At 36.9% G+C, this 16,202-nt stretch overlaps 1 protein-coding gene and 1 pseudogene across 1 annotated transcript; one reads left to right on the top strand and one right to left on the bottom strand.

Moving 5' to 3' along the window:
* Window positions 1–2,443: 2,443 nt before the first annotated feature.
* LOC130725762 (uncharacterized protein At5g49945-like) lies at window positions 2,444–5,571 on the top strand (annotated as a pseudogene).
* A 9,088-nt stretch (window positions 5,572–14,659) lies between these two features.
* LOC130725760 (uncharacterized) lies at window positions 14,660–15,628 on the bottom strand. Its single transcript, XM_057576956.1, has one exon. The coding sequence runs from the start codon at window positions 15,626–15,628 to the stop codon at window positions 14,660–14,662; it is 969 nt and encodes a 322-aa protein (XP_057432939.1).
* Between the last annotated feature and the right edge of the window lie 574 nt (window positions 15,629–16,202).

Genomic DNA, 16,202 nt, shown 5'->3' with positions numbered 1-16,202 from the left:
AAAAATCTTGTAATATATGAGATAAGGGTTCAATGGTGTTCTTCCAGAAATTAATATTGAGGATTCTCTGTGTTCTTTGTGTCGGCGTGTGGCCTGAGAAAACTTGGCTCGTGTGGCGGAGATTCTTGGACACGGTGAGGGGTTTATTTGCAAAAGACACACCATCCCTTGCGTCAATAGAGAGATACGATTCGTATAAGAACTCAAAAATATGTTGAAAATAAATAATGTGTTAAGTAAATGAACGACCACACTTGTATTTATAGGCTCGAGATCTGTTGTCATTACCTCTGCAGGTTTTGGGAAAGCCTAGGTCCTTTCAAGCACAAAGTTAACGCAAAACTATCCTACTTTAATTTTGTAGTCTCAGTTATTGCATGACTGCTTGACCTTTAGCTACCTAGGTTGTTCCTTTACTAAGTGATTCAGTTTGCTCTTGTGGTACTCACTGAATTATGAGTCCTTTTGATCAGATGAGATGCTATTAGGCATTTTGGCTTCATGAGCCGACCGGAACATGAGCCCTTCTAGCTTGGCATGTCAAGTTTTATGAATTCTGACAAATGCTATCTTAATCAAATGATAATTTAATTCGATCAGACTTTCATTGTTCCCCGACTGTCCTCGCAAGGCAGCTTGTCCTTACCAATCTCCTTCATAATCCTTAATTTTGCTCGGCATATTTTACAACTGAAACATTGCATTTAATAAGAGAGTCGCTTGCAAATAATCGAATGTTGCAGTTCCCTCTGACGATTTCGCACATAAAAACTCTTTTCCCCCTCAATTTCTGCCGATTACTGACGGCTTAAGTTGTCAATAATGTTACTTTCTTGAAAACAAATCTACATTACCGACAGTTACCAAGTTATCTGTAATTTCAAGTTTTCTTGTAGTGGCGGTATAAATGATATGATAGAGAAAGTTAGGAAAATAGTAATAATAGATGATGTCGATCAATATGACTGTTAGAAAATGATGGTGGTAGTGGTAGTAGACTAGTAGTGATGGATGAAGGTTAAAAGGAAAAAATATCTATCTCACCATTTCGTCTAACCAAATTTCTACCTAATTTTCTTTTTTTGAACTTGAAATTTCAACCTAATTAAAAATTGAATAGATAAGTCATTAAAATATATTTATCTAAATTTATTGGCTCAATAAACATAAATTTTGAAATAAACTAGTTTATTACATCATTTAATCGTCATAGCATTTCATTTCACTCCTATTTATAAAACTCGATAAAAAACACGTTTAATATCCCTTTATAGAAGACGTCTTATTAGTTTATAAAAATATTTGTTTTCTTTTTTCACACTTTTTTTTTGTTATAAGAGGAAGTCTAAAGAAAAAGCAAACTAAGGAACAACATCAAGGCACAAAGTGGGAATCACACTCGACGGGGGAAGCCTCCAAACTCGACAAGGGGATCCCTGTACAGAAGCCAGTAATAATATGCACCAGAATCCCACTTAAACTACTTGCTGCCAACTTGAATCCAAAAGTTAAAGTAATCTAAAAGCTGACGACAAGGGGATCCATCCCGACAGGCTTGCCAGGCTAAGAAATCAGCGACATTGTTATTCACTCTAGATATAAACTTAAACTCCAAATATACTTTCCAACCTGACGGTAGCACTAACTGAATCATGTATTCCACATAAGAGTAAACTAGAAAACTATATAAACTTTTATAAAACTAATATATTTATTATATGTTTTTTTAATGGCTTAATTGCACTTTTGGTCCCCCAACTTTGGCCTTCTTGCGAAAATCGTCCCCAAACTTTAAAATTAGCAAAACACGTCCCTAACGTTTACATCCGGTTGCAAAATTGGTTTTCCGTCCAATTCCATCCAATATTTAACGAATTCTGGGATAAAAATTAAAAAAATAAGAAAATAAAACAAAAACCTAAAAATTGATGAATGTTCATCTTCTTCAAACATCTTCATCACCATCTTCAACATAAAGCTAAAAAATTCCAGAAAAAAAAATCAATCTCCTCAAACCCAGTCACCATCAAACACCTTACATAAAAAGCAAATCCTTTCCATTCCCTTTTCACTCAAAGAAATCAGAGTACATTTTTAGGATTTGAGGCCAGATATGTGGGAATCTAGATCCACCACCACCACCACCTTCTTCTTCGAAACCACTTCCTTCTTTCACTAGAGCCATTTGCCACCACTTCCTCCTCTTCTTCAAAATCAAGATCTGGCAGTATCACCACCAAACAGCGCCGCCACCACCACCTCTGGGTTCGCTCCTTTACGTGGATCTCCAGTCCACGAAGCGTCGCGCCATCACCACCTCTGTTGAAGCTCTTCAGTCACCGACCACCGTCGTCGCGTATCTACTCCTATGCCTTCTTCATCTCTACTCCAAACCAAACAAAAACAAGCAAAGAAAGAGAGTAGGATCGAGGGAGGAAGAAAGATGGAGATGGAGGATTCAAAGAGGAGCGGCGGTGGTGCTTCGGTGACGACGAGGAGCGGCGGGGTGGTCTATGGCAGATTCAGATTTGGGTTCAAAGGAGGTGGTTCTTTGGTGCATGTCAAAAGCCCACCTCTAAACAATATTTTTGAATTCTTGGATTTGGGTGAGGGAAAAGGAGTATTAGCTTTTATTTCTGGAAATTTTTGTGGTTGAATTTAATATGGGTTTGTTGTTGGGAAAATTGTGAATTTGAGTTTGAGTTTGTGAATTTATGGGTTTTTAATATGAAGATGATAAATGTTTCAGATACTAAATTTTTTAATTAATTTTTTGAGGAATATTCCGTTAAATATTGGATGGAATTAGACGGAAAACCAATTTTGCAACCGGGTGTAAACGTTAGGGACGTTTTTTGCTAATTTTAAAGTTTGGGGACGATTTTCGCAGGAAGGCTAAAGTTGGGGGACCAAAAGTGCAATTAAGCCTTTTTTAATAAGCGTAAGGAAAGCCCATTCCATCCTATCGTAAGCCTTGGCCATATCAAGCTTCAAGGCCATCACCCCCCTCTTCCCCTTCTTCTTTTTCTTCAACCAATGGAAGCACTCCAATGCTATCAAAGCATTATCGGTGATGAGCCTTCCCGAAACAAAGGCACTTTGAGCCGGATCAATAAGCCCCGATAAAATACCCTTCAACCTATTCGCCATTACCTTGGTCACAATTTTCATTATGACATTGCATAGGCTTATAGGCTTAAACTCTTTGGGTGTGGAGGGCTTTTTACATTTAGGAATAAGAGTGATGAAAGTAGAATTGATACTTTTAGGACTCACCCCCTCATTCAAAACTGGCAGTACATGATTGGTGACTGAATTTCCAACAATGTGCCAATAAGACTGGAAAAACTTGGCAGGCAAACCGTCCGGGCCTGGTGCTTTCAAAAGGTGCATTTGTGAGATAGGTGCATGAACCTCCTCACTATCAAAATCTCTATTCAGACACTCCTTGCCATGCTGATCCAGTTTCTCATTTATAGCACAACAGACCTCATTAGAACCCACTGTTCGTTGAGATCATTTGCGGGAGCTTTCTCGTGATGTTTGCCATCAATTACTTCACCAAAAAACGCGAGAACGAGAACATAGCCCTCTCGTGGGCCGCACAGTTCGCCGCCAAGGACTCCATCTTCGAGAAGAACTTTAGCCTCTTGGGGATCGGTGACGGTGGCGACGACACGCCCTTGTTGTTGAAAGAAGGCCAAACCACGTTGGAGTTGAAGAGCAGACACGATCTCATCGCTCGGATTTACAATTTGGTGGTCCCGACGAGGGTTTGTTAGAAATTTGGGTATGATAATCCTGGATAACTTCGAAGAATCGTGTTCGTACACTCTCCGAACAAAGCATTTCGACCCTATTCTTGCCTGGGTTCACGAAATCCTTGTTGGGATAATTCTTGAAGAACAATCTGCTTCTGGCAATAGAGAACAGATCAGGAATGTAGAGAGCGATAATCGTTTATGTTTTCTGTATCTTGAAACTGAGGCCAGATGACTCCTTATAAAGGAGTTTGTTTCAGAAACCGTTTTTCGGTTAATAAAACAGAATGACTTTGGCTCAACAAGCGTGCACTCCGCACTACCCTAACTCGTTTCCGAGCTTAATCGCATCGGTCTACAATAAATCACATTACTACTAAAATCCATTGATGATACTAAAATCACCAACAGGGATGAGATTACCTTTGAGGTTTACATGAACGATGATGCCATGGATCATGTCGTTTTCGACATCGCTGTTGTTTCTGAGTCCAGGGAAGTTGCCTCTGATTTCATCACCGATGCAGTCATGGACCAGGTTCAATTCCTCATCATTCCTTTTGTTTTGAAATGGATTGTTTGTATCTCTGTATATCAAAGCACGAGAGAGAAAGATATTGATGAGATTGGTGGATCCTTGTAGGATTCCCATTGCTCACTATTCTTATAATCTCTTTTGGTGATTTCTTTGTAGAGGCTGAGCAATCATTAGGTTTGTTGCTAGGTTGCAAAACGCATCAACACAAGTATTCAATTAACTTCAAGATGAAAACAATTATATTTTAGCCTTTGAGATTTTATAGGCTTTTGGAATCTGTTAGCTGTAGCTGTTATCTTGGCATATATTTTGGTCATTTTTGAGATGAGATTGCTTAAACAATGCTATTTGTCTACTGCCACTTATAATTATGTATCCAATGATGTTAAGAGGAAAATGCTTCTTGTAGTTGTTTGCGATGTAAGTTTACATCATCCTCTTGCATTCTCCTATTTCATTTCATGGAGTGTTTGTTAGAAGGGCGACTGACCCTTTTTTGTTATACCTGGTTTCGCCCCGGCTTGTTAGTTACATATCCTCTAGATGCCATGTATGTGAACTTGCGATACATTAGTGTTTCAATTTTCTATAAGTACTTCATCACATTTGGCTTCATTCAATTTCAATGCATGCAATAATATTCAGGATTATGTGAAGCATAGAGTATGTTATATGAAATGTCTTGGATCATCTGCATAGTTCACATTCTGTCAAAGTCGAGGTTTATTCAGTTGTTAGTGAAATACTGCAGGTTTTTGGTGAAAAAGCTTTTGAGAAATTTGGAAAAGGTTTAATTATTGCAATCCATTTCTCTGACAATCACACCCTGGCATACACAAGAAAGTATTGTCATTCAAGTTTGTGCTTCCAGCTGCTAAGGACATGGCTGATATGACTTGTTCCGTATTATATTGACTTGATCGGAAGATATAAATTGAGTTCTCAGGTGGGTGAATTTACTCTATCGTATTACCAATTATGCTTGCCTTATGATTTATGAACCTGTTATGCTTAGTCCTTGATTGTCTGGTTTGCATGATTCAGGCTCGGTCTAAAACAGAGACTGCACGACAGAAGGCTGCTCAAGAGGCACAGAAAGAACTCCGATACATAGAGGAAAAAGATGATTGAGGAGGCTGAGGCAAAGCTGGGTGCAGAGGCTATTCGAAAGAAAGAAGCAAAAGAGCGTGCTCGCCTAATGAAAAAGTCAATGCCAAGGATGAAGATATCGCGTGGTGCCTAATTCTTAGAGTTGGATGATTCACGAGTAGAATAGAATTGAAAGCAGCGTACGCGCCTTTTGTTCAATTATGGCAATGTATTCAGATATATCAGATGCTCCTTTTCCCGTTTCACTTTTTTAAAGTCAAAACATAACTATATTAGATTAGATGGGATTATTGTTTGTTCTTGAAAGGCTTCTTATGAGATGTAAATTTTTGTTAGACGAGTATGAAATGCAACACTTAAGGAGCAGTGATTTTGGGCGTGGCGAGAATGATTGGCATCTTGAGAAAGCTCATGTGGTTGACATAATGAGCAGTGCTTTGTTGTTTCAGATAAATGAGAAAAAAACTGCGTCAATATGTATGAAACAGACCGCATCAATATGTGGTGAATGAGATTTGGACTTCCGAGCTTAATATGAGCTTAAAACCAGTGACTGAACCATTGGAAAAATCCTGCTACCTATTTCCATTTACAATATTCTACATTTCTTCTTCTCACACAATTTAAGGGCATTATTTCCAAGTTGAAATTATATGTTTTGTAGGCAAATCAACTAACAAGCAAATAAAAGGAGAAAGTAGTTTTGAAAAGTAGGAAAAACAGAAAAAAGAGCCATAATAAGTAATGCAAAAGAGGAGAAGATTGTTTCAATTACTAAATCATGCAAGCATTCTTAAACATAACAAAATTACTCAGGAAAAATTGACGCTTCTAATTTTCATGTCTTCGATGCTAGATCAGCAGATGACTAAGAATGCTCCAATACACACTGAGCTGATTAGACGCCACCACCACCATTAGGACCAGGAACACCATTAGCATCTGGGCCGACTTGGCGCGGGTGGATACTCTGCCACACGAAAATGGGCATAGTAGATTTGAGAGTGGTTTCCTTCGACCCAAAATCCAATACGTTCGAGGTCTTCATATTGAGCATCTAAAAACCCCTGGGCTCTCGCGGTGGTCCACCTTCTAGGAATAAAAACCATAAATACCGCGTGATGATGAACCACGTTAAAATGCTGTAGGTCTCGGGCAATAATTAAACTCGATCTGTAAGGATTAAGCTCTTCAACCGGATAGAGTGGTGTATAATTTTGTGGGAAACCTTCTAATGCATTTTCTGGCCTTGTCCTACGGAGGATGAAATCCGTAGGTCTGTTTCGGGCGAAAACCGTCAAAACACCTCCCATCAGCGGTTGTAGTGGTGAAGAGTACAAGCAGGGGAGGAACAGAATGCAAACGTGCCGACAAGGATTTAGTGACGGATTATTTATCGGTCGCAATTTTTAGTGACGGATACCTTTCCGTCGCAAATATGCTGACAAGGAATTTGTGACGGACTTCTCGTCCGTCGCGAACAAGGAGACGGATTTATTTTCATCGCAGATTGTGACGGTTTTCTCTCCGTCGCAAGCTTACGCGACTAATTTATTTTCTTTGCAAGCAAGCTGACAAGGATTTTGTGACGATCTTTTTCCGTCGCAAAGTATCAAATCTCTGCAAACCACCAAGACTAGCCCATATTGATAATTTATTTTTAAAATACTTTTTTCTTTGGTACAATGCGAATCTGATTGTCGTGAACTTGTCTCGTGTGTTCAAGATCAGACCAGGTCCATGGCTCATATACATGGAATGATTTTGCAGGAAATCTGTGAGCTACTTAGTAGAGATTGGCGAATTGAACTATCCTGGTGCAATAGGGAAAGTAATGATGCAGCTGATTGGCTTGCAAAGTGTGGATCCTCACTACTTCTACCAGAACATAAGATAGTGGAGATTTCTCCCCCAGAACTGGAAGTCCTTCTACTGAGGGACTCACTCTGGGTTATTTAATCGCTTTACTTGTCCTTTTCCGATGTATCAAAAAAAAAAGTAGTATTATTTTTTAAATAAAGCCTAAAGATTGGAACATAGGCTTCTTCATGCCAAACACGTAACTATTCTGCATCTTGATTGAATGATAGTCAATATTGAGGAAATAAAAAGTTGAAAATTAACATTCACCCATAATTGGAACTTGAAAAGGTCAAAGGGTGATGAGAGAATACAAGCATTTATAGTTATCCCACCAAATATAGCAAAGCCAAGACATTGCCAAAAAACTTGGTAGCCTGCGAAGCGAAATCGACAAGTTAGATTCATTAGACACATAAAATGGTGATTATTATTTGAGAACGAACCTGTTTTGGGGTAATAAATGAAAAATAAAATAAAATAAAATTAATGGTGAGATGATGAAACTTGACACTCTCAAGTTTTTTTACACATGAGAGGATCCAAACCCCCTGTTTGGAGGTTCGAGACATCTGGTGCAGGAGGAGGATTGTGTATTGAACGAAGCCAGTTCCGTTTCTGGCTCTGCTTCCTTCCTTTCTTTAAGCCCGTGCCCTTTTCATTTGGACCATATACTTCATTACTTTGGTTCATTAGGATTTTTTTTCTTTCCATTATATAAATAAGGCTTAAAAGCATTTCATGCCCTGATGTATCAAGTTTGTGTAAATATTACCCCTATTCTTTTTTCGTCTATGTTTGTACCCTCCATGTTTCACAAATGTGCACCGTTTGCCCCTCCGTCACTCTGTCGTTTAAAAAGGGTGACGTGGCCCACGTCAGCATCCTACGTGGCATGACACATCATTAAATGAAAATCAGAACTTGGGAAAAGGAGGTGGGAGGATTTGAACCCATGACCTTGAATTAGCAAAACACAACCATTACCAGTTGAGCTACTAAATCAAGTGGTTAAATTACGACCAACGTTGTATTTATATCATATTTGTTATCATCATTCTCCTTGTTCTTCTCAAATTCTTCTTCATCATCTACTTTATCTCATCATTTTCTTCATCCCCAACCACATTAAAACCCAGATTTTTCCATTGAAGTTGTAACGAGTGACATTCTTCCTAACCCACTATTTAGCCCAATCATAGTCATTCATCAAAGCAAGCTGATTTTTTTTTTTTTCGAACAACTTCATTCATTTTTATTTTTTTAAGTTTAGTATGAAGATTATCAGTACACAAAGAGAAATCAAAACCAATACAAACAAAGAAATAAACGAAGTGCTATTAGAAGTTAGTTTAGGGTAAAAAATTGGACTTCTACAAAATCAACAAAGTACTTTTGGATTTGTCATCTTGATAACAACAAAATTTCCATGTTCCTTGGAGTGAACTTGAGGTCGAAGAACGCCCACAGCAAGCTGCTTATTAGGGATTGTAACCATGACTTCAATCCCTGACCCAGCAAGAGCATCCATGGTGGAATCATCCGCATCGAAAAGCTTCACCTTTTGAATCCCATTATCCTTCATCAACGGAACCACCGTCGCCGGTGGCAGCTTGTGGGTCGCTTGGGTTCCCCAATTCACACCAAGCCCTTCCACGCACCACTAGCAACCCATCACTGCTGCCGTCGGAAAACCCAGTTTTCCCCCATTGTACAGTGAATCTAAAAGCTCTCTTCCTCACTATTGGAAGCAGGAGCAAGAGGGAAAATGGGGGAAATTAAAGAAAAATTATGTGTTTGATGGTTGAAGGTGAAGTGAAACTGAAAACTTTTGGGTTTATAAAAGAGAGACCGTAACTGTTTTTGGAAGTGGGGTTTGAAGATGAAGATGATGATGATGATGATGATAAAATGCATGTTTTTTTTCCTTTGATATTGGAGATGGAAAAATCTGGGTTTCAATGTGGTTGGGGATGAAGATGATGAATAATCTAAGAATGATGATAATAAGTATGATATAAATACAACGTTGGTCATAATTTAACCACTTCATTCAGTAGCTCAACTGGTAATGGTTGTGTTTTGCTAATTCAAGGTCATGGGTTCAAATCCTCCCACCTCCTTTTCCCAAGTTCTAATTTTCATTTAATGACGTGTCATGCCATGTAGGATGCTGACGTGGGCATTTAACGGCCACATCACCCTTTTTAAACGGCAGAGTGACGGAGGGGTAAACGGTGCACATTTGTGAAACATGGAGGGTACAAACATAGACGAAAAAAGAACAGGGGTAACATTTACACAAACTTGATACATCAGGGGCATGAAATGCTTTTAAGCCTATAAATAAATGCCGTGGTATACATTTTATATATTATTTAAATATTTGACTTCAAAAAATATAAATATGTTTCTTTAGTAAATAGAGGAGCACGATAAGATTCCTTAATCAACAGAAATTTGGTTTTATATCTGATTGAAACATAAAAGATTCATTTGTTCTTTATTTTCTCAGTTAGACTACTCCACTCTTCCATTTAAACTTGAGCATTCCCTCTCCCTGGTGTCGTCCAAATAGCAGAACATGGAGCAGCTTGCGGATTGCCATTGAAATTAATCTCCTCAAAGTAGAAAGCAAAATCTTAAGCGGAGAACAGGCAATCCTTCCACCGGCCGTGAACCCAAGAAGAAATCCTTGAGAGATGAATGTCCCAAATGGAATCAAAGGAGACGGTATGATTTTTGAAACATACATGATTTCTTTCTATCCAGATTGACCAGAAAATAGACAAAAGAGTTAATTCCCATAGGATGGCATCAGTCTTCATACGCAGGAATGACATCGGTCTTTATAATTAGTTTCATTTAATTTTATTAGGATAGCATCATTTAAAAACATAATAATAATAATGAATAAAATAAAATATGTTTTAAAAATATAATAAAATGATGTTGTCCTAATAAAATTAAATGAAACTAATTATAAAGACTGATGTCATTCCTGCGTATGAAGACTGATGCCATCCTATGGGAATTAACTCTTTTGTCTATTTTTTGGTCAATCTGGATAGAAAGAAATCATGTATGTTTCAAAAATCATACCGTCTCCTTTGATTCCATTTGGGACATTCATCTCTCAAGGATTTCTTCTTGGGTTCACGGCTGGTGGAAGGATTGCCTGTTCTCCGCTTATGACTTTGCTTTCTACTTTGAGGAGATTAATTTCAATGGCAATCCGCAAGCTGCTCCTCGTTCTGCTATTTGGACGACACCAGAGAGGGAATGCTCAAGTTTAATGTTGACAGGCTTCCCGCGGTAACCCGGGGCCAAGCGGGGTAGGAGGAGTAATCCGTAATTACGACAAGGCCTTTGTGGGTGTTTTCTTTGAAGCTGTGGGTGTGAGATGTGCCTACGAAGCAGAGATTCTTGCCATCCTCATAGCTCTTCAGTTCTGGAAATCCCATTCTATTCATAGTGCTTGAATCAGATTCTTCTCTAGCCGTTGGATGGGTAAAAAACAAAGCTCATAGACCCTGGAAGATGGCCAATGAATTGAACATGATTGATCTCCTTATGGCTGAAGTTGATGTTGTGGATTTAACTCATGTTTTCAGAGAAGCAAATACCAAAGCTGATCACTTTGCAAAGACTTGGGTTGATTGAGCCATTCCTCTTAGTGTTTTCTTTGGTTATGTATAGCTTTTTCCCTTTTTCCCGTGCTTTATTCTTTGTTTCACTGCTCCTTTACTGGTTTTTATTTTATGTTTAATTTGTATTGTATTTTGATAGGGTTGTTCAGACGCTACTAATTGTTGCTTGTATTTTGCCTACTTGAGATAGTTGCTCTCAAAGATTTTCCTATCTATGCAATTCTGCTTTTACGAAAAAAAAATATATACACCCAAGTTTCTTAAAAAAATTATAAAATATACGCCCACCACGAACAAGAGTTATTCATGATGTTGGTGGATCCCAACCATGCAGGTTTAAATTTTTGCCCTTGAAATATAATAAATGTTGATTTTAGTAAATGAAAAAAAAAATCTTTATTTTTGTTCCGTTATAAATAAGATGTATGTGTTCCAATCCTTGTTGTTAAGCTTCTTTTTGTGGCACACAAAATGATGACTGATCATATGATATGACTTTTTTTATCTGATTTAACATTGTGGGAATACATTGAAAGCCTATGTAACGCGGACTTGTGAATTGGTAATCTCACAATGTCAAATTAGATAAAATAGTCATATAAAATTGGTGAGTCATCATTCGGCGTGTCACAAAAGCAAAAGTTAACAACAATCATAATACTATAATTGTGTATTTATGATGAGGTACTCAAAATAAAAACAATAAAATTGAATGACTAAAACCAAAGTTGCTATATTTTCCGGAATCAAAAGTATAGTTAAAACTAAAATTTAATTCAAGTTTCTCTTTAGTCAAGTGAATGGTTTGAAAAGAGTAGATAATTGGTCTAAATAGAGTCAAAGAACCAAACATAGATTTGATGAAAAAGACTTGGGATTTTTAATTGGCATAGGTTGGTGAATGATTCAGACGGCCATACGACATGAGGAAGCAAATGGAAACAAGTAAACAGCAATTAGGCCAATGAATTTGATGAATTGCAACTCACAGAACTGATATTTTAATATCCAAACAATCTCCTCTCCACTAATATTCCTGTGGGGAAGGTTGCAAATTCAAGATTGAAAACCAAAGGCCCCTCTTCATTCCTTTATCTCATTAATATGGGCCCTCTCTGAACCGTTGCTATCTCTCCACTTTTATATCTTCCATATAGTCAGTCTCCTGCTGATTAATATTGTGTGTCATGCCCAAAGTTTTATATAATAAAATTAAATTGTCATTTTTTCTAATATGCAAATTAAGAATTCAGCTTTCACTTCCAAAATTAATTGAATATTATGATAGTCACATTCTCAATATAATTTACATTTTATTTGATTTTTGCAATATTATAAATTAATTTTGATTTGTAATACTTTCATAACATATACTTTTTTATGAGTTAACAAAAAAACCAGTCCTAACAAAATGATCAGTGGCCTTAAAATTGCCACTAGTTTTCTTCTTTTCCTTTCTTTTTGCTGGGCCTAGAACATGCCACCGGAGTTTAAAATAATTAAAGATAAACTGTCTTTGTTTTTTCCATTTGAATATAGTTGCCACAATGCCACTTGCCAATCCTGTTTTGTGTTTTTTTGGTGGGTTTGCTTTTTCGTAATCAAATATTTTCAACCAAGAACAATGATTAATTTGTAATTACTGTCGGGTGGAATGTGGACTTGTTTTTCTTTTTCTTTGTATTCAACATAATAAAATATAAATAAAAACACTTTTTTACTACTGAAAAAAATCAGAACCGATCGTTAGGGGGCGGTTTGGGTGTTGGTTTGTCTCGTGCAGGGTTGGAGATTTTTACTTTTTTGTTATCTCTTCCATTAACATATTTTTGTTAGGTCTCAGTAGGGCTTAGGTTCTTGACTTCATAATTAATAATATATTTAGTTTTCTAAAAAGAATGGTTAGAATTTTAAAAAGAAAGCATTTGGTAGGTGGGTCTGCACGTTCTTTACATTTCAAGCCAATCAGACGAGCCCAAACAGACTCTTGTGAGATGAAGATTGTTATAAATCATACTCCCTCCATTCCTAACTAACATATATTATTTTGGTTCTTTTTTTATTTCTATATAACTGATACTTTTACAATTTCAAGAGAGCATTAATTTTACTTTACCAATTGTATCCTTCATTTATTAGTAGTAGGAAAATTGAAAAGTTAAAATTAATAAAAGAAATAAAGGATATAATAGGAAGTTAGATAGTAATTTTAATAAAACAAGAATATTAATGCTTATTTCGTAATACTTGTGTAACAACCTTAAAGTATCACTTATATAGGAACGGAGGGAGTAGTATAAAATCAATAATGTGAGTTTATGCATCTAGACCAAGGTTCGATACCAGAGCGATGTATATGAAAAATGATTTATTGGAAGAGACCTATCCATTTAATGTGATATTCGAGTATCGAGAAAATTATTCTCATAAATGCTGGATGTGGAATATCTTGAGAAATAAAATAAAAAATAGTTGAGCAAAAACTTATTTTCATAACTGGTTTTGCTTTTTAGAATCGATTGTAAAATGATTTACACATGCACTTAGTGGAGAGAGGGGAGTTCAACCTCCTTTGTTAGGGGAAAGTGAGAGAAACCAAAATAAAAACAAGTGAGTTAAAACTTATCCTCATAATTGATTATGCTTTTTAAGTTGATTGTAAAATGATTTACAAACATAAGTTAGGAGAGTTCAACCTTCTTGAGGAGGGTTAGAAGAATATGTCCAACCCACAAATTTCTATGGCCTCACCATTTTTTCTTACTGCCATATTTTATTCTATATCATTATCATCATACTTAATTATAAATATATATATATATTTATGTATTTAGTTAAAAATGATATTTCATATAAAATTAAACTTCTCTCTTTGGTTCTATTTAACCAAACACAAGTTTAGAAGAGATATGTCAGGCCCGTTTAGTGGTCAGGACAAGATATGATAGGATATAACATGATAATAATCATATCATGTTGTTATCTGTTGTTTGTTGCGCTAATAGGGATACGATAACAGTATTCTGCCTCCTATCCTATCACGTTCATCATGTGTAAAAGTTATCCTGAGGGGGGAGCTAGGATAGACCTTATCATAACAGGATAAGATACCAGTTATATATTTTCTTTCAGTATCCTCACTTCAAATTAATTTATTTTAATATTATATAATTTATAATTATAATAATATTAATTAATAAATATAAAAATACTAATTTAACTAAAATAAAAATAAATAAATTATTATTCAAAAATTGTAAAATAGACTAATTACTTACAAATATTGATTTATTAATAGTAATAGACTTATTTAATATTTTCATCTCTTATTATTTAAAAACTATTTATCTACTTATATAATAATTTAAATATAAAGTACTTTTGAAATAATAATATTTTTAATTTAGTTAATTTTTATTGTTTATCACGTGTCACAACTAAGTGAAAACCAATTAGTTACAAATATTGATTTTTTAAATAAGTAATAGACTAATTTTCTATTTTCATCTCCTATTATTTAAAATTATTTATCTACTTATATAATATTTTTATAATTTAAATATAAATTACTTTTGAAATAATAATACTCTTTAATTTAGTTAACTTTATTATTAATTATCACGCGTCACAACTAAGTGAAAACCAATTGGTTAACTGCATAAGTTTATTTAAAATATAGGTTATCTTCAAAAAAATAAAATAGACTAAATTTTTTTTTTTGAAACTCGGTTTCATTCAAATCAAGAAGGAGCCATAGAGGCTAAAACATCATCCTGGGTGATAGAGGTAATCTCAGAAGGAGCCTCTTCAATCCAAATCATACAGCCATAATGGAAAGCTAAACGTGCTAAAGCGTCCGCAGCACCATTGCTAGTTCGACGCACAAAAGTAAAATTAAAGACATCAAAATTAGGAAGTAAAGAACGGCAATCAAAAACAACAGTAGCCAAATGCGAAAACTCGCCCCCTTGGCGATTCCAGAAGGTGTACAGCTCCAAACAATCAGTCTCGATCCAAATTCGCCGGAAACCAAGCTTCGTTGCCAAACGAAGAGCCCATCGCATGCCTAGCGCCTCGGCTAGCACCGGAGAAAGGACTGGACCCAGCTCCGTAGTAGCAGCCGCAAGCACCTCGCCATGGTTGTTCCGCATAACCATACCCGCACCTGCTTCCTTAGAGCTCGTGACTGAAGCATCAATATTCATCTTGCACACACCCGACAACGGCCTTGACCACGAAGAAGGTAGAACTTGCACAGCTCGCGGGCCATCATCAAGCAGCACCCGCGAAGGTCGGAGGGAGGAAGCACGCTGCAATAACTGGTCAATGGAGGAGTCCTTCCATTTGAAGAGGAGCTCGTTTCTTGCTTGCCACACACTATACAAAACAGCTAGAAAAATCCCTGCAATATTTGTATCAGCAGTTGCAAGAAAACTGAGAAAGAAATCATGCACAGAACCTTCCTCATCAAACCGCAAATTCAAAGGGGATGCAAACCAAATCATTCGGACGAGAGGGCAGGAAAAAAGTGCATGGTGAACTGTTTCTTCAACCTCTGAACAACGAGGGCAGCAAGGGTTGCCCACCACTCCACGACGATGAAGAATGGAACGCACAGGGAGGATGTCAAGACAAGCCCGCCATGCCGTTTCACAACACTGGGGAACTGCATCAGCTTTCCAAAGCTTCATCCATAGTGCAGGAGGCATAACCCTCGCAGAAGAAGAAGATGCTTCACCCTCAGAGAACTTCTTTCAAATGAAACTATAACCGGTCCTTGTAGAGTAGCACCCATCCCTTGTTTCAGGCCAGAAAAAACAATCATCACGCTGCTGGAGAGGTAGAGGGATGGACAGGATTGCTCTTGCAGTAGGAGGCCAGCACAAAAACTCAACCTTATTCCTATCCCAACACCCACCATTCGTCACCATAAGATCAGAGACATGTACCACCCCTAAGCTCTCAGCCACATCATTCCGATAAACAAGCGGACCACCATGAGGAACCCATTTATCCTCCTAAGCTCTAATGTTCTTTCCATTCCCAACACGCCATAAGCCACCCTCTTGAAAGATCCAAGCTGACTTTTGTAAACTTAACCACACATAACTCGGCCTATATCCCTTTTTTGCTTCAAGAAACGACTCTTTGGGGAAGTACACAGCTTTATAAATCTTAGCTAACATAGACTTCAGTTTAGTCATAATTCTCCACCAATTTTTAGCCAAAAGAGCAGTATTAAAAGCCTTGAAGTCCCGGAAACCTATTCCACCACAACCTTTA

Source organism: Lotus japonicus, chromosome 6 (genome assembly GCF_012489685.1).
Source record: "Lotus japonicus ecotype B-129 chromosome 6, LjGifu_v1.2".
Lineage (NCBI taxonomy): Eukaryota > Viridiplantae > Streptophyta > Magnoliopsida > Fabales > Fabaceae > Lotus > Lotus japonicus.
The sequence above is the reverse complement of the archived record's forward strand: the minus strand, read 5'-3'. Positions and strand labels throughout refer to the sequence as shown.